We start from the raw sequence: 18357 nt of genomic DNA on the forward strand, positions 1-18357 counted from the left end.
CTGTTCATATCCCTCCACTTAGTGTTAACGTTTGAAGTACTTTGACCATGGAGTGTTCACGTTTGAAGTACTCTGACCATGGAGTGTTAACGTTTGAAGTACTCTGACCATGGAGTGTTAACGTTTGAAGTACTTTGACCTTGGAGTGTCACAGTTTGAAGTACTTTGACCTTCGAGTATATTCTTTGGAGTATACAGGAAACACACAGATGGTTTTTGTAGTTTTTCTGGTTTTCTTGGTTTTTATTGGCTGTTGAACACAGGGATAATTCAGGCAGGAGAAATGAACCAATCACAAACAAGTATCGTATGACATCATACAGCAGGACCATCTGGTTGGTTGGTCACTCTTTAAAGGAGAACGATTGGTGGAGAGCAGTACAGGTGAGGAGGGGCGTTTCCACGTGGCATGATAGAGTGATTGACAGGTGAAGAGACATGTGTGTCTGTGTCGCGTGGCCTGGTTGCCATGGTGATAGTTGTCATGCTCAGCCCCACAATGACGACTGTAAACAAAACAAACGCGTAAACAAAATCAAACATGAGGGACTAATGACTTCCTACCTCGTTAACTAACTCACTAACTCGTTAATTGTTTCACACATTTTTTTTGCTAATTAACACAAAAACAGAAAAATAAGAAAAACTGACATCACACAACAGTGCTGTTGCCATGGTTACTAAAGCTAGTGTCTGACTGGATAAGAGGTTTAACATGGCGGCTGACCAGTTCCTGTACTGATTAAACTGGATCTGATCCTGATGTGTTCCCTGTTTCTGAACTGGTTGTTTATGTATATTGTTGAACTGGTTCCTGGTCTGATTTCTGAGCTGGGTTGTGACCTGGTTTTTCAAGTGTTCTGATCCCTGAAAAATGTATGAAAAGGTTCCTGTTCTGGTTCCTGGATCTGATATGTGAACTGTTTTACGTGCGTTTACCTTTCAGGACTTGTTTCTGTTTCACTTCCTGAACTGGTTTCTGTCTTTAAAGTTAATATTGTTTAAAATCTAATCGGGTTCCTGCTGTGGCTCTTTATTTGGTTTCTGAACTGTGCCTGATCAAACAGGATGTGTGGAACCTGTAAAACTTAAAGACCAATCAGAAGCTGTCTTACTTGATGATACATTTACAGAAACCAATCAGAAGTGACTGTAAACCAAACTTTGAGGTGAGATCGATGGCATAAGAACAGTTTTCATCATTCATCCAAATAAATAAATAAACAAGTAATAAATAAATGAAGACATGAATAACAAACAGCTGATCGTAAACACATCAGCTGATCAATAGTTTGGTCTTTGACTCATGCAGATTGATATGATGGAGGATGTGAATATCCTCCTGTCTTCTGAGGTTCATCAGTCCGTCGGCAGCAGTGACATCAGAGTGTGTGTGCGTGCTGATTGGTCAGTTTCAGGGTGTGTTTGAGTTAAAGCTGCACTGTCGTACAAAGAATCACATCAGAGAATAAACTGAACTGTGTTTACACGACTACAAAGACAATCAGACTGACTAAAGCAGACAAATAATTCAGACGGTCAGTGAATGCATCATGAAGCTGGAATGAAAACAGAACAACTGTTGCGTGTGAGGCTTTAACGGGAGGAATGTGAAGACAGACTCAGAAATTCAACCAATGCAGCTTTAACGTGTGTCAGTGCGTGTGTCTATTTGTCGTTGATCCGTAGTTTGAAGGAAACCCGTCCAGCGAACTTGTCCCTCTCGCTGCCGTCGGCCAGAGTGTTGGAGTTGATTTTACACTCCACGTTGATGTCTGTGTTGAGAGAGGCGTTCAGGAACTTCACAGCCACCAGAGGCTGAGTGTAGTTCACCTGAGACATTAAACACATCACACAAACTGATCAACAGCACTGCAGGGTGTGTAACAGAACGATTAACATGTATTTACACATCATGTGCGTTCAGTGCGTGTGTTGAGTGTGTTACCTGAGCTTTCTTGCCATAGTACGGGTAGTACATGAGGTTGAAGGTTCCATTAGGTGGATAATATGCTAGCAGTCCCATGTTATCACTGTCTTCCTTCTGCACACACACACACACACACACACACACATCAGTAACCTGTATTAATATGTTTACTGTACTGCATATTCACTGTACTGTACTGTATATTTACTGCACTCTACTGCATATTTACTGTACTCTACACTATATTCACTGTACTCTACAGTATATTTAATGTACGCTAGTGCAGGGGTTCCCAACCCCCAGTCCGCGGACCGGTACCGGCCCGTAGGTTGTTCAGCACTGGGCCGCAAAACCCAATAGGTGTCATTGACATTCCAAACATACGCGGAGTCAGAACCGTCGAATGGGCTGTGTGAAGTGTGCAACCACACAGGGCCTCGCGCCTCGAAAGACACTTCAAAAGTCGCCCAATTCACCTGATGCCCCTCTAAAGCTCTGTGTTTATCAGTGAAATATATGAACTACACAACATATGGGCGTATAACAGCCTGTGGAGACCAAGTTTATACTTTAACTGTGCGCAGAAATACGGACGGATCGTGACGTTATTGATTCAGGTATAAGCATCACACACACACAGGTCTGCGTCATATCTGCTCCTCTCCTAACGTCTGTCTCCTCCCCGCGTGGCGTGATAACTCTGATAAACTACGCATCACCTCCGCCTCATCTCAGTCACAGCGTGTGAAGACGTATTTTATGCTTTTTAAAGCGTTTTCACGGAAATACGAACCGATCACAACACTATGAAGTCAGGGGCAGACCCTGAGAAACACACAGATCAGTCACTGCGCTGCATGATTAGGAACTGCTCAGTGCTGGATCACATTATAAATTCAGATAAACTGCTAGGATCATTCTATGGATCATGTGGATTGCGCCGTCCCTCTCGTCGGATCGTCCCGTATTAAAAACCTGGATGGAGTCTCCTCCCTGAATAAATACAGATACGATCAGTCTGTGTTTACGTGCGTGTGACCGTGATTTATGCGCATGCGTGTCGAACCTCCCCGTCCGTCAAAAATGTTATTGCTCCCGTCTGGTCCGTGTAGTCAAGAAGGTTGGGAACCCCTGCTCTACTGTATATTCACTGTCCTCTACAGTATATTTACTGTACTCTTCTGTATATTTACTGTACTCTGCTGTATATTCACTGTCCTCTACAGTATATTTACTGTACTCTTCTGTATATTTACTGTACTCTGCTGTATATTCACTGTCCTCTACTGTATATTTACTGTACTCTTCTGTATATTTACTGTACTCTTCTGTATATTCACTGTCCTCTACTGTATATTTACTGTACTCTACTGTATATTCACTGTCCTCTACAGTATATTTACTGTACTCTTCTGTATATTTACTGTACTCTGCTGTATATTCACTGTCCTCTACTGTATATTTACTGTACTCTTCTGTATATTTACTGTACTCTTCTGTATATTCACTGTCCTCTACTGTATATTTACTGTACTCTGCTGTATATTCACTGTCCTCTACTGTATATTTACTGTACTCTTCTGTATATTTACTGTACTCTACTGTATATTTACTGTCCTCTACAGTATATTTACTGTACTCTTCTGTATATTCACTGTCCTCTACTGTATATTTACTGTACTCTGCTGTATATTCACTGTCCTCTACTGTATATTTACTGTACTCTTCTGTATATTTACTGTACTCTACTGTATATTTACTGTCCTCTACTGTATATTCACTGTACTCTTCTGTATATTCACTGTCCTCTACAGTATATTTACTGTACTCTTCTGTATATTTACTGTCCTCTACTGTATATTTACTGTACTCTGCTGTATATTTACTGTACTCTACAGTATATTCACTGTCCTCTACTGTATATTTACTGTACTCTTCTGTATATTTACTGTACTCTGCTGTATATTTACTGTACTGTTCTGTATATTCACTGTCCTCTACTGTATATTTACTGTACTCTGCTGTATATTTACTGTACTCTTCTGTATATTTACTGTACTCTTCTGTATATTCACTGTCCTCTACTGTATATTTACTGTACTCTTCTGTATATTCACTGTCCTCTACTGTATATTTACTGTACTCTGCTGTATATTCACTGTCCTCTACTGTATATTTACTGTACTCTTCTGTATATTTACTGTACTCTACTGTATATTTACTGTACTCTTCTGTATATTTACTGTACTCTTCTGTATATTCACTGTCCTCTACTGTATATTTACTGTCCTCTGCTGTATATTTACTGTACTCTTCTGTATATTTACTGTACTCTACTGTATATTTACTGTCCTCTACTGTATATTTACTGTACTCTACAGTATATTCACTGTCTTTTACAGTATATTTACTGTACTCTGCTGTATATTCACTGTCTTTTACAGTATATTTACTGTACTCTTCTGTATATTCACTGTACTCTGCTGTATATTTACTGTCCTCTACAGTATATTCATTGTCCTCTACTGTATATTTACTGTACTCTGCTGTATATTCACTGTACTCTACAGTATATTCACTGTACTCTAGTGTATATTCACTGTACTCTAGTGTATATTCACTGTACTCTAGTGTATATTCACTGTACTCTGCTGTATATTTACTGTACTCTGCTGTATATTTACTGTACTCTACTGTATATTCACTGTACTCTGCTGTATATTTACTGTACTCTTCTGTATATTTACTGTACTCTACAGTATATTCACTGTACTCTACAGTATATTCACTGTACTCTAGTGTATATTCACTGTACTCTACTGTATATTTACTGTACTCTTCTGTATATTTACTGTACTCTACAGTATATTCACTGTACTCTAGTGTATATTCACTGTACTCTAGTGTATATTCACTGTACTCTGCTGTATATTTACTGTACTCTAGTGTATATTCACTGTACTCTCGTGTATATTCACTGTACTCTGCTGTATATTTACTGTACTCTAGTGTATATTCACTGTACTCTGCTGTATATTTACTGTACTCTACTGTATATTCACTGTACTCTGCTGTATATTTACTGTACTCTAGTGTATATTCACTGTACTCTACTGTATATTCACTGTACTCTGCTGTATATTTACTGTACTCTAGTGTATATTCACTGTACTCTCGTGTATATTCACTGTACTCTGCTGTATATTTACTGTACTCTGTATGCTGTATATTCGCTGTTCACTTCTGTTCTTACCCACTGATCTTTCTCCACTTTGTACCTCTGAGGATGGAAGGACGCAGAGATGAAGACAACAAATGAGATGAAGACAGATGGTCTAACAGACAGTGAGACAGACAGACAGTCAGACAGTGAGACAGACAGACTAATGTAGAGTCAGACAGACAGAGACAGATTCAGACCTTGGCTCCACAGGTGACATAAGGAGACAGACCGTCCTTCCCCGGCAACATACCAATAACCTAGACGGACAGACAGGTAGACAGACAGATCAGGAGAGGAGGTAAACTGTTAGTTAACAGTGTGTGCTGTATTTCATGAATACTACAGACGGATGATTACTGCAGTAGTACATTGACTGAATCCCCAAAGGTGATGTAAGACCCTCTTACCCGGTTCAGCTTGATGAGGATGCAGGGCTGACCTCTACTGTAACCATAGAAACGATCCGAAATCCCAGAACACTCCTCCAACATCGTCCGATTAAACTGACAAGAACGCTTGGGGTTGTTTCTGACCTGCAGAGTACCAAACAGGTGGGGGGTGAGACAGGTAGAGAACAGACAGGTAGAGTAAGAGACAGACAGTGGGGTTTACCTCTCCACTGTCCTCTTGAATGAAGTACTGATCCGGAGGACAGTTATCATTGGTCTGAACCTGATAGCTGTCGTTGTATGCTGCAGACAGGTGGAGAGACAGACAGGTAGACTGAAATGACTTACATTGATCAGGATGTCAGAACAGATGATTTTATTGAGAAACTAAAGTGGGCATCTTGAATAATTAAATTTTACTTTGGTTAATGATGGATGATTTCACATGGCTAAATATTCTAATTAATTAACGAGCGTCTTACGAGAGAGGAAGGTGTTGAGGTTTTGGATGAAGCCGTCCCAGCTCTCAGTCTCTGACACAGAGAATGTGATCTCCAGCTGATCACCTTTCGGACGAATCATCATCCCTGAAACACAAACTGCTTGTTAACCAATCACAGCCCGAGCATCGTCAAACAACCAATCATCATCCCTGAAATATAGAAACCTATTAGACCATCGGTGTGTTTGTTTTTGTTACCTGGAGTGGCCAGGCGGTCCTGCCAGGTGGGTTTGTAGTCGTCCAGTGTCAGCAGCATGATGTACATGGTGAGCACAAACATCCCCGCCAGGAACAGGTAGAAGACCAGATAGAAGAGCAGGATCAGACCTAGGGGGGCGGGACTTCATTTATCATAAAGGAAAGTATATTACATCCTCTCCTCCCACACCCCACCCCCTCCTGTCATCTTTATAATCCTCTTGTGTTTAGCCCCGCCCCCCTGCTGATGACCTACATTCAGTGTGAATGGAGGAGGGGGAGGGAGTAATCTCTCTGTTCTGTGTCAGCTCCCTCTCTCAACTTCTTAGTGGTGATTTTCAATTCAATTTCAAAACCAGCAGTCAGTTTAAGCAGTTTGATCAATTTTACAAATAAATCACTGTCAGCAACAGGGGAATCCTTTGCTCTGATTGGCTAACAGTTTAACTCTGTTTTACATATGAAACTACATTAGGCTTTGTGATAAAATTACAGTGGTATACCGAGCCTCGGACACTTCATCAACAGCAGTAAGGAAACTGCGCTGCATCACGCAATGGCGGGGTAAAATGGAGAGTTATCAGTCAGCTGACCGAAAAAATAACAATGTCCGTCGGCAGGACAAAAATATGGAGGCAAAACAATCAGCAGCGTGGACATTAATGTTCACATTTTGATTTTGTTTAAAAGTTTATATTTTCATGTCAGTCTGGATGACAACCATCAGTTCCCTATCTGATCCGTCTCCCCTGACGTGTTCACCGCTCTCGGGCTAGGTTATAGTTTAACTGCAACTTAGTTTAACTGTTACATGATTCCCTGACTCAGCTTGCTCTTCAATCATTCTACAGCAGGGGAGTTTGGTTGACCTGTGACACAAGTCCTTCAGGCCCATTTGAACGGAGTCAAAGAATCCTTGTTCCTCCTTTAGTGCCTCTGAAACATCCAGAACCATTTAAACCTCATCAGGACAACCCCTATAGGACACCTGAAATCTCCTGAAGGGAGAGAGAAGAATTCTTTGATCTCAGACATGAGCTGGTGTCTTTAAATCTAACCTGGAGTCTGTAAGTTGAGCCTGTTAAAGATTTCCTTCTGCAGAGTTAATGTCATCAGATGTGTCCTCTGCTGCAGATTAATCTGTTTGTCAAACAGGATCACAGGGGAGGACCAGTTTCTGATCCTCCTTAACCAGACAGAAAGCTCAGAATGTTTCCTGGTTCATTCAACATGTTGGAAACTTCACTTGAAACTCTGCTGCAACCTATCACAAGACCACTGCACTCCTCAGACTCTGGATATCCCATCACTCAGAGCAGTCTTTGGACAGTCATCTCAGTCATTCTTCACTGGAGCCACAGAGAAGTCAAGGCACATGTTCTACTGCACAGTCACTAGATGTCATTCACTTGACAGTCACTGCCCATGTTCTACTGCACAGTCACTGCCAATGTTGAACTGCAGAGTCACTGCACTTGTTCTACTGCAGAGTCATGGCCCACGTTCTACTGCAGACTCACTGCCCATGTTCTACTGCAGAGTCACTGCCCATGTTCTACTGCAGAGTCACTGCCCATGTTCTACTGCAGAGTCATGGCCCACGTTCTACTGCAGACTCACTGCCCATGTTCTACTGCAGAGTCACTGCCCATGTTCTACTGCAGAGTCACTGCACGTCTTCCACTGCAGAGTCACTGCACGTCTTCTACTGCAGTCACTGCACGTCTTCTACTGCAGTCACTGCCCATGTTCTACTGCAGAGTCACTGCCAATGTTGAACTGCAGAGTCACTGCACTTGTTCTACTGCAGAGTCATGGCCCATGTTCTACTGCAGACTCACTGCCCCTGTTCTACTTCAGTCACTGCACGTCTTCCACTGCAGAGTCACTGCAAGTCTTCTACTTCAGTCACTGCCCATCTTCCAATGCAGAGTCACTGCACGTCTTCTACTTCAGTCACTGCACGTCTTCCACTGCAGAGTCACTGCCCCTGTTCTACTTCAGTCACTGCACGTCTTCCACTGCAGAGTCACTGCAAGTCTTCTACTTCAGTCACTGCCCATCTTCTACTGCAGAGTCACTGCACGTCTTCCACTGCAGAGTCACTGCCCATCTTCTACTGCAGAGTCACTGCACGTCTTCTACTGCAGTCACTGCCCATGTTCTACTGCAGAGTCACTGCCCATCTTCCACTGCAGAGTCACTGCCCATGACCTACCGCCACACCTCTTCATGCTTCATCTCAACCCCACTTGCCAGCTTTTTATCATGTAGTGTTTCCTTACAGCTCCTGTTAACACGGTTTCAGTTGAATGTTTGAAGTCTTACGGACTTCTTGTCCTGGACGATGCTGATCGCCTAAGAGGTTTTAACGCTCTCATTAAGAGTCAGTTTGAACCAAACTTCTGTCACATGAATGATGTGATAGTGATTATGACGGTTGAGTGATATAGAGAGCGTATAGACCCGACTCTGGTCATGTGATCTCTATAGTTAAGTGATGCTGGACACATTAAAATGTGAACTGTTCCTTTAATATTGTCTATGAGCGTCCTCATAAATACTTTTATACCAACATGTGTGTTTGTGTGTGGATAGATTACAGTCCAATCAACCTTGTCTGTCTGCGTAATCCAGATTAACACACACACACACACACACACACACACACACACACTAACATTCCTTTCTGATTTTGTTCACTTTAGTGTGTGTATGTGTGTGTGTATGTCCTTCAGTCTCCATCAAGGCCAAACATCCACTGACCTGTTGCATGATGGGAAATATGACATCATCACAGTGTAGTTATGTAAAGTCAGAGCAGACCGGTGTACCGGTGTGTGTGAACTGATGATCTGTACAGAGACAACAAGATATAACTCACTACTTTCCCAGCAGTTACTGAAGTGCTTCCGCTCAGTTTACCATCATCACTAGTTTATAACTAGCTAATCTCCAGTGTAACCTGCAGGTGTATGACTGCCTCCACACCTGATCCCCTCACTGGGTCATCAGTCTGTGGTGCAGAGAAAACATAATTTAAAATATAAATCTCAGACGAGCTGCTAACAGACACGTTACCTGAACCCTGCACCGAACACCTGAGACGTGAACAATAGGGCTGCCCCCTGAAAGTCTACGAGTCGAACCTGTCTGTCAACCCTCAGTTCTGACACACGTTGTTGGTTAACTGCAGATATAACACAACCCGCCATCTCGTTTGAATTAGTGCGCAATGAATCTCAAGAAACGTTGGGCCACAAAAGATGCACCCGATGGATCCTTCGGAAACGGAGGACACATTCGTCGGCTGCGTCTGACGCAGCCTTTGGGACACAGCTTACATGTCTCTCTCTCTCTCTCTCTCAGTGTCAGTGATGCTTACTCGTCCTCTGTCAGCCATGTCCTGTCTGAAGGTCACTCTCTATTTATAATCTGTGTCTCTCTCTTAAAGAGGACAGGATGAATGCAGGAGAAAATAGGACGAGTGTGTGTGTGTGTGTACTGCAATACTACACATCAGCAGTAACACACCTAAAAGGATCCTGACACTAACAGAAGCTCTTTTACAGTTCAAGACAGGATTACTACGCCTCTGTTACGTCTTCTACGTAAAACACACGGAGGTGTAACGGTGGGCGCGAAGTTATTCTCCACTTGGCCTGGTTGCGGCGCCGTGTAGCGGCGTGGCCTTGTTACGGCGTGGCCTGGTTGCGGTGCCGTGTAGCGGCGTGGCCTTGTTGCGGCGCCATGTAGCAGCGTGGCCTGGTTGCGGCGCTGTGGCCGATCGGCTGTAATCGCAGGTCGTGTTTGTCACGTGATGTTCGTTTATTTAAAGTTGCTGATAAATCACACAAACTAAAAGTTTGATCAATTTAAGCTGCACGTCATCTCCACAGTGTCGTCCTCAGCTGACATCTGTGATTGGCTGTTTTTCAGTGAAATGCACCCTGGGAGCTGTAGTTGACTTCTCTTCTGTCCAGTGTTCATATTTAGCTTAGCTTAGTTTATTGACAGGAGCCATGCACAACACGACTGTTGGGCCAGAGTTAGCATCTAGCTAGCATCTGTGGCCTCTGGGCAGGAAGATCCAGATGTTTCTAACAATGTTCGGGGCTCTCTGGCGCCTCCTACAGATGAACGTAATACACAGACGATATCACACAGGTGTGGTCAGACAGGTGTGATATCTCACAGTTGTTCATGTCCTACTTAAACCAGCTTGACTGAAGGTGGACTGTTGTCGAGCAGCACACACACACACGCTGCGTGTGTAATCTCACTGTTAACGAGCAGTCATCAGTTTACCCTACTGTAAGAGAGAGTGTGTGTGCGTGTGTGTGTGTGTGTGTGTGTGTGTGTGTGTTGTACTGTTAGAAGCGTTTCTTCTCTACCATCATTATTTGTTAAAATATTTTAATAATATGAGAAATGACTTCAATGTTACATCGATGATCATACAGACGCTGAAACAGCACAACTGAGACACAGGCAGAGACAGAGAGAGAGACAGGCAGGCAGAGAGACAGGCAGAGACAGAGAGAGAGACAGGCAGGCAGAGAGACAGGCAGAGACAGAGAGAGAGACAGGCAGGCAGAGAGACCTTAATATTGATGATTGATTATATTATTTTAGTTTATGTATTTAAACAGTGATTTTAACAACTGAGACGGAGAGGCCTCTACAGAGAGAGAGAGAGAGAGACACTGACGGAGAGAGAGAATGAGGGAGAGACAGAGAGAGAGGGAGACACTGACGGAGAGAGAGAGAGAGAGAGTGAGGAAGAGAGAGGGAGACACTGACGGAGAGAGAGAATGAGGGAGAGACAGAGAGAGAGGGAGACACTGACGGAGAGAGAGAATGAGGGAGAGACAGAGAGAGAGGGATACACTGACGGAGAGAGAGAATGAGGGAGAGACAGAGAGAGAGGGATACACTGACGGAGAGAGAGTACCGGACTGATCCGGACTCACCCCAGCTCGAGGCGGTTCGGCCCATCAGCTCGTGAGTTCGCGGGTTCCAGAAGAACTCCCGCCACTCGCTCGAGCCTTTGCGGTCCTCCTCCTTGGTGCCGGACATGATGATGATGAGGATGAAGAAGATGAAGATGGAGGTCGCTCTGTGGATTCAGACGGCGCGCGATGTTCCCGCGGTGACGGCACGAGCCTCCCGCTGCCGCTGCTGCTCTGATGTTCGATTTAAAGACAATGAGTGTCGGTGAATCGGTCCGGTGATCGGTGCTGTTCGGTGAGATGAGACGGAGAGAGAGACAGACAGACAGAGAGAGAGAGAGAGACACAGGACGGAGTCACTGCGGTAAACCTCCTCCTCCCCCCAACACGCCTGACGTCACACATGCTTCCCTTCAGCACCAATCACAGAGGGCCGCAGTCAGGACAGGCCCCGCCCCCACTGGCAGTGTGACGTGATGGCAGGAGGCACTCTCAGTAAACGAATGTGATGACGTCACACGCACTGGTTACAGCAGCTCACAAACTAAACAAATGAAATGATCTCAGAGCGATAAAGTGTCATGATTGTACTTGTTTGGTTTGTGTTGTTTGGTTGATATGAAAGCATTTCCTGTTTTGTCTTGTATTTACTCTCTTTGTTTGTTTCCCTGCTTTGTGATTGGGAGTGCTGCCCTCATGGTTTTCACCTGTGTTGATTGTCTGCACCTGTGCCTGATTACGCTGTGTGTGTTTAGTGTCTGTGTTCCTCTCCTTCTGTGCCAGTTCTATTGCAAAGTGTGACATAAAGAGCACAGGTGGAGATACAAAGATAAAAATATGATCTGATAAATAACAACAAAATGATTAAAAACCACGTGGACTTTTTCTTTGTCAAAGATCTGCAGCAGTTATTTTTCTGCACAGGAAGTTTACAGTCATTCTGAACGGTAAACACACGGTGTGTAGCAGCAGCATGCTGTAGTATTGCACAGTGTAGCAGACATTATTGCACAGAATTATTAGCATGATGAACTGTATGATAGTTGCAGTACAGTTATTGCACTATAATGAGGCGTTATAGAGTCTGCAGATAGGAGGAAGGACCTGTGGTAGCGCTCCTTCTTGCAGGGTGGGCGTCTCAGTCTGCTGCTGAAGGAGCTGCTTAAGGCCCCCACAGTCTCATGCAGGGGGTGAGAGGGGGTGTCCACGATAGATGTCAGCTAACATCCTCCTCTCACCCACCTCCTCTATGGAGTGCAGAGGACAGGCCAGGACAGACCCGGCCCTCCTGACCGGTCTGTTCAGTCTCTTCCTGTCCCTCTCTGTGCTCCCTCCTCCCCTTCACAGAGTCCAGTTTGTGTTTGAGGTGAACACCCAGGTATTTGTAGGTCTCTTCCCTCTCCATGTCCACTCCCTGGATGTTCACCGGTCTGGGGTGTCCTGCGGAGGTTGATCTCCATCTCCTTGGTCTTGCTGGCGTTGAGCTGAAGATGGTTAATGTTACTGTGGTCTGTTGGTGAGGTGGTGGATAGTCCATGCAGCCAGGTGACAGTCTGCTCCTGCTCCTTCCCCCCCGAGCACTGAAGGTTGGATTGTGTTGAAGGCACTGGAGAAGTCAAAGAACATGACCCTGACAGGGCTGCAGGTGTTCTCCAGGTGTGCTCCAGGTGTTCTCCAGGTGTGCTCCGTGGGATGTGCAGGTAGTCTTCCACAGAGCTGGGACCCTCTCCAGACTCAGGCTCAGGTTGAAGATGTGCAGGAGCACCTGACAGAGCTGGTCTGCACAGTCCTTCAGGAGTCTGGAGCTGATGCCATCAGGACCTGCGGCCTTTCTCGCCTTGATGTTCCTCAGCTCACTTCTCACCTGGTCAGTCACCTGACTGGATGAAACAGTTATTTTAAGCGTATGATTCATGTGGATCGATACATGAGGAGGTGAGAAATATTCTAAATATGACAACATTTCACTTTATATAATCAATCAATCAATCAATCAATCAATCAATCAATCAATCAATCGAACAGTGTTAGTGTCGCTGCTGTTGGATTATACACATTAAACCCACGTGCCTCAATGAAGTGATATTTCTTTGCTTCATGTACACACTAAAGTAATGTCTCTCTCTCTCTCTCTTCATGTACACACTAAAGTAATGTCTCTCTCTCTCTCTCTTCATGTACACACTAAAGTAATGTCTCTCTCTCTCTCTCTCTCTCTCTCTCTCTTCATGTACACACTAAAGTAATGTCTCTCTCTCTCTCTCTCTGAGTGCATGGTGGGAGTGAGCGTGTTGGTCGGAGAGCGTTTGGAGTGTGTTTTTGATTATTTTCTATCTTTCTCTCTTGTTTAATTGTTATTGTTAGTCTCAGTTTAATAGTTTAGTTGTTTCTTTTGTGTTTTTTAGTGGAAGAACAGGTGAGACTAGGTAAGACAGGTGAGTTTGCAGGTAGGGGTGTCGGCAGCTAGGCAGTATGCCGGTTGTCGGCAGCCATGCCGAGCTGGAGAAGCTCACACGCCGACACGGTGTGAAGCTGCTGTCGGGTGGGGGCTTCTCGGTGGAGGAGGCCAGCTATGCTGTCGGGGAGGCTGTTGGTTTCGACAGTGTCAAGTCGGCCTCCCGGATGAACGGCGCCATAGTCATCTTTTTAGACCAGGTGATTAAAGCAGAGCAGGTAGTGGAGGAAGGAGTAGTGATCCGCGGCACATTCACCCCCGTCCTCCCGTTATCAAACCCGGCGAAAAAAGTCATGATTTCTAACGCCCCCCCGTTCATCAGAAATGATGACTTAGCTAAAGAGCTATCACGCTACGGGCAGCTCGTGTCTCCCATTAAGATGGTTCTACTGGGCTGCAAATCATCCCAGCTGAAGCACGTCGTCTGTCACCGTAGACAGGTGTTTATGTTATTAAAAGATAGCAGCAAAGACCTGAACCTAACGTTCAGTTTCAGAGTGGATGGATTCGCCTACAACGTGTTCGCCACTTCTGAAACAATGAAGTGTTTTGGCTGCGGGGCGGAGGGACACCTGGTTCGGGCTTGTCCTGGGGCTGGTGCGCGGCAAATGGGCGGCGGTTCGGCGGCGTCCTCCGGCGGTTCGGCGTCGACCTCCGGCGGCGCGGGTGCGCCGGACGGCGCCGGTCCGCCGGGGGGCGGCGTTTCGGCTGAGCCGTCGGCCGGGCCATCGGCTGAGCCGGACGAGTCCGGTGCGGCTCGGACCGCGGTCGGGTCGGGATTTCTCGGCTCGTCTAGGACTACGGAGGAGGTGCGGGACGGAGCGGAGGACATGGAGGACGGAGAGCTGAATGTGACTCAGGATCAAGGTAAGACAGTGAAACATGTAGAAATCGTGCAGAGCAGTGTGGAAGCAGGTAAAACCAAACAGACAGAAAAGGAAAAGTGTAAAGAAAAGGTCGAGAGCTGCAGCGCTGTGAGTGATGTTCAGATAGATGAACGCATGTGTGAGGATGAACTGTTGAACAGAAGTAATAAGAGAAAGAACCTTGATAAGGAGCAGAGCAGCTCTAAGGCTAAAAAGGTGCAGGAGGATCTTTCTGATGAGGAGTGTGAGTGGACTCCTTCACAGGAGGAGTCCATTGTGTGCTACTCTCTGGAGAAGATTAAAAAGTTTCTCCTGGAAACTAAAGGTCAGAGGGTGAAAATAGATCAGTTTTTCCCTGATCTCAGAGGGTTTGTTAAATCTGTTGTGCGTCTGAGAAAGGAAGAAGATGCTTTCAGTGAGCAGGAGGTGTACAGACTCAAGAAAATGGTGACCAAAGTCAAAGCCCAGCTGACTGAAGATGATGACTAAACCCAGAATCTGTCTCCTCGTGCTGGCTCTGTGTGTGTGTTTATTAAGTCTCTTCCTCTCCATGGCTGACATCAAAATTGGGTCTTTAAACATAAATGGAGCAAGAAGTGACGTGAAGAGAGCCTCTCTTTTTAAACTGATGGATTTTAAACACTTAGACATAGTCTTTGTGCAGGAGACTCACAGTGACAGTGACAATGAGGCTGACTGGAAGAAGGAGTGGCCTGGGCAGGTGATCCTCAGCCATAAGTTGTCTAACAGCGGGGGGGTCGCTGTGCTGTTCTCGCAGAGGTTCACCCCCTCTGCTGTGGACGTGGAGGAGATCATGTGTGGCCATATCCTAAAGGTTAAAGTGCAATATGAAGATGTGAAGCTGGTTTTAGTGAATGTTTATGCTCCGGTTTTAGCTTCTGAGAGGATGGGTTTTTTACATGTTTTAGGTGATGTTCTTAACAGTTGTGCTGACGAGTTTTTATTCCTGGGGGGGGATTTTAATTGCACTGAAAATGCAGTTTTAGATAGGAATCACCTGGAGCCTCACCCAGCCTCAGCGGCCAGGCTCAGGCGTCTGGTGGAGGCGTATGAGTTAAAAGATGTGTGGAGAGGTGTGAACAGAGACAGCAGGCAGTACAGCTGGAGCCACTGCAGAGATAATCTGCTGTCTCTGGCCAGACTCGATCGCTTTTACTGTTTTAAACATCATTTTAGCATCTTTAAGTCCTGTCTTATCTCTCCTGTGGGTTTTACTGATCACTGTCTCGTTCACTGCTCCTTTTTTATCCAGAATGTGAAGGTGACCAGTGCATACTGGCATTTTAACACTGGGCTTTTAAAGGATCATTGTTTTAGAGAGACTTTTACTTATTTATGGAAGACGCACAGAAACAGCAAGGCTGCTTTTCCCTCAGTGCAGCGCTGGTGGGACTTTGGAAAAGTCCAGGTCAGACAGTTTTGTCAACAGTATACTCGCAACGTCACCAAGCACATGGCCCGCTGTCTGAGTGACCTGGAGACTGAGGTGGTAGAGCTCCAGAGTCTGGTAGATTCTACAGGAGATCAGGGGCACGTTGAGGCCCTGAAAGCTAAAAAGGCTGCTCTAGCCAACCTGCTGGGCATCACAGCACAGGGGGCTCTGGTTCGGTCCAGGTTCATGAGCTCCTCTCAGATGGACGCCCCCTCCCAGTTTTTCTTCAGCCTGGAAAAAAGAAACGGTCAGAGGAAGATCATCCACTCTCTGCGCTCTGAGAGTGGATCCACAGTGACAGACAGCTCTGCGATCAGGAGCTACGCCACCTCCTTCTACAAGGAGCTGTTTCAGAAGGAGTTTGTGGAGGACGCAGAGCTGGCTGGTCGTTTTTATGATGGTCTACCTCAGGTGACGGAGGAGTCCAACACACTGCTGGACTCTGAACTGTCCCTGAATGAGCTGTACGCTGCTGCCATGAGCCTGCAGAATGGGAAAGCGCCGGGGATAGATGGTCTCCCGGTTGACTTTTATAAATCCTTCTGGGCCGTGATTGGTGAAGACCTGTTAGAGGTCATTCAGGCCAGTTTAAGGACTGGGCTGCTCCCGCTGAGCTGCAGGAGGGCGATCATAACCCTGCTGCCTAAAAAGGGAGACTTACAGGAGCTGAAGAACTGGAGGCCTGTGTCCCTGCTCTGTGGGGACTATAAGATACTGTCCAAGGCTTTGGCGTCCAGGCTGAGAGACGTGATGAGTGAGGTGGTCCACATCGACCAGACCTACTGTGTGCCCGGCAGGCTCATCAGTGACAACGTCACTCTGATTCGGCATGTTGTGGAGGTCTCTGGCTCGTTGGCTGAGGATACTGGTCTGATTTCTATAGACCAGGAAAAGGCTTTCGACCGGGTTGAACACCAGTACCTGTGGCACACGCTCAGTGCGTTTGGGTTCAGCCCAGGGTTCATAGCCAGGATACAGGTCCTGTACCGTGACATTGCGAGTATACTGAAAATCAATGGCGGTCTGGCTGCACCTTTTAATGTCCAGAGGGGGGTCAGGCAGGGCTGCTCGCTGTCGGGCATGCTGTATTCTCTCTCCATTGAGCCTCTGCTTCACAAGCTCAGGAGAGAGCTCTCAGGTGTGTCCTTCCCAGGCTGTCCCTCCACTTTTAAAGTCACGGCTTATGCAGATGACATCATGGTTTTAACCAACAAACAGACAGATATTGATATTTTAAAACAGAATGTGGACTTTTTTCACAAGATGTAATCTGCAAAAGTCAACTGGGGTAAAAGTGAAGCCCTGATGGTGGGTAATAAACTGTCAGACCACTTAACTCTGCCGGGGGGGCTCACCTGGAAAACGGGAGGGTTGAAGTACCTGGGGGTGTTTTTAGGTGACGAGTCGTTTTTAATGAAAAACTGGGAGAACGTTGTAGAGAAGGTGGAGGGGAGACTGAAAAAGTGGAGGTGGCTCCTGCCGGGCTTGTCCTACAGAGGGAGGACGCTGGTCATTAACAACCTGGTGTCCTCCTCTCTGTGGCACAGGCTGGCCTGCGTTGACCCCCCCTCTAACTTACTCTGTCGTGTCCAAGCTGTTCTCGTGAACTTTTTCTGGGACAAGCTGCACTGGCTTCCTCAGGCCGTCCTCTTTCTCCCTAAAGAGGAAGGAGGACAAGGACTTATTCATCTGGCCAGCAGAGCAGCTGCTTTCCGGTTGCAGTTTGTCCAGAGACTATTGTTCGGACACAGAGACTTGGTGTGGAGGCCGCTGGCTCACCTGGTCCTGCAGCAGTGCGGGGGTTTTAAACTGGACATGCCTCTCTTTTTAATGGATTTTAAAAGCGTGAACTTTCGGGGTCTGCCACTGTTTTATCGAGGAGTTTTCACTGTGTGGAAAATGCTGGTGAAGGAGCGACCGGTCCAAAGTGCCTCTCTTCACTGGTTGCTGAAGGAGCCGGTGGTGCACGGCGGACGCCTGGATGCCCCCTGCTGGGCAGGTTCAGCAGTGTTTCAGGTGTTCATCAGAGCTGACCTGCTCACCCTGGGATCTGTGATAAATCTTGCTGGGCCTGGTCTGGAGGATGCGGCTACTCTGGCGGCTGCTCTGGGGGTCAGATCGGTGAGGACCATTGGCCGGCTCCTGGAGCACTGGAGGCACCGCCTCACCGGACACGAGCGTCTCCTGCTGGAGGATCACAGTCGGGGTCTGGTGACTCCTCACAGTGACGACCCCTTCCCAGAGATCGGTCTGTGTGTGGACTCAGAGCAGCGCCCGGGGTTAAACCTGGAGGAAGCGAGGGGCAAACCTCTCTACAAACTGATGGTCTGGTGTCTCCACAAAGACAAACTGAACCAGCGTGTGGACACGCCGTGGAGACGCCACCTGA

At 46.2% G+C, this 18357-nt stretch overlaps 1 protein-coding gene across 1 annotated transcript; it reads right to left on the bottom strand.

The window, feature by feature from the left end:
- Window positions 1–227: 227 nt before the first annotated feature.
- atp1b2a (ATPase Na+/K+ transporting subunit beta 2a) lies at window positions 228–11604 on the bottom strand. Its single transcript, XM_069672634.1, has 8 exons — window positions 11216–11604; window positions 6243–6371; window positions 6025–6129; window positions 5766–5845; window positions 5561–5686; window positions 5351–5410; window positions 1949–2044; window positions 228–1833 (listed from the first exon to the last, which is right to left on the bottom strand). The coding sequence occupies exons 1-8, from the start codon at window positions 11319–11321 to the stop codon at window positions 1669–1671; spliced, it is 867 nt and encodes a 288-aa protein (XP_069528735.1). The 5' UTR covers window positions 11322–11604; the 3' UTR covers window positions 228–1668.
- Between the last annotated feature and the right edge of the window lie 6753 nt (window positions 11605–18357).

This window comes from Semicossyphus pulcher, unplaced genomic scaffold, assembly GCF_022749685.1.
Source record: "Semicossyphus pulcher isolate SPU_LCO1_2020_fin unplaced genomic scaffold, fSemPul1.0.p SCAF_21, whole genome shotgun sequence".
NCBI classification, from domain to species: domain Eukaryota; kingdom Metazoa; phylum Chordata; class Actinopteri; order Labriformes; family Labridae; genus Semicossyphus; species Semicossyphus pulcher.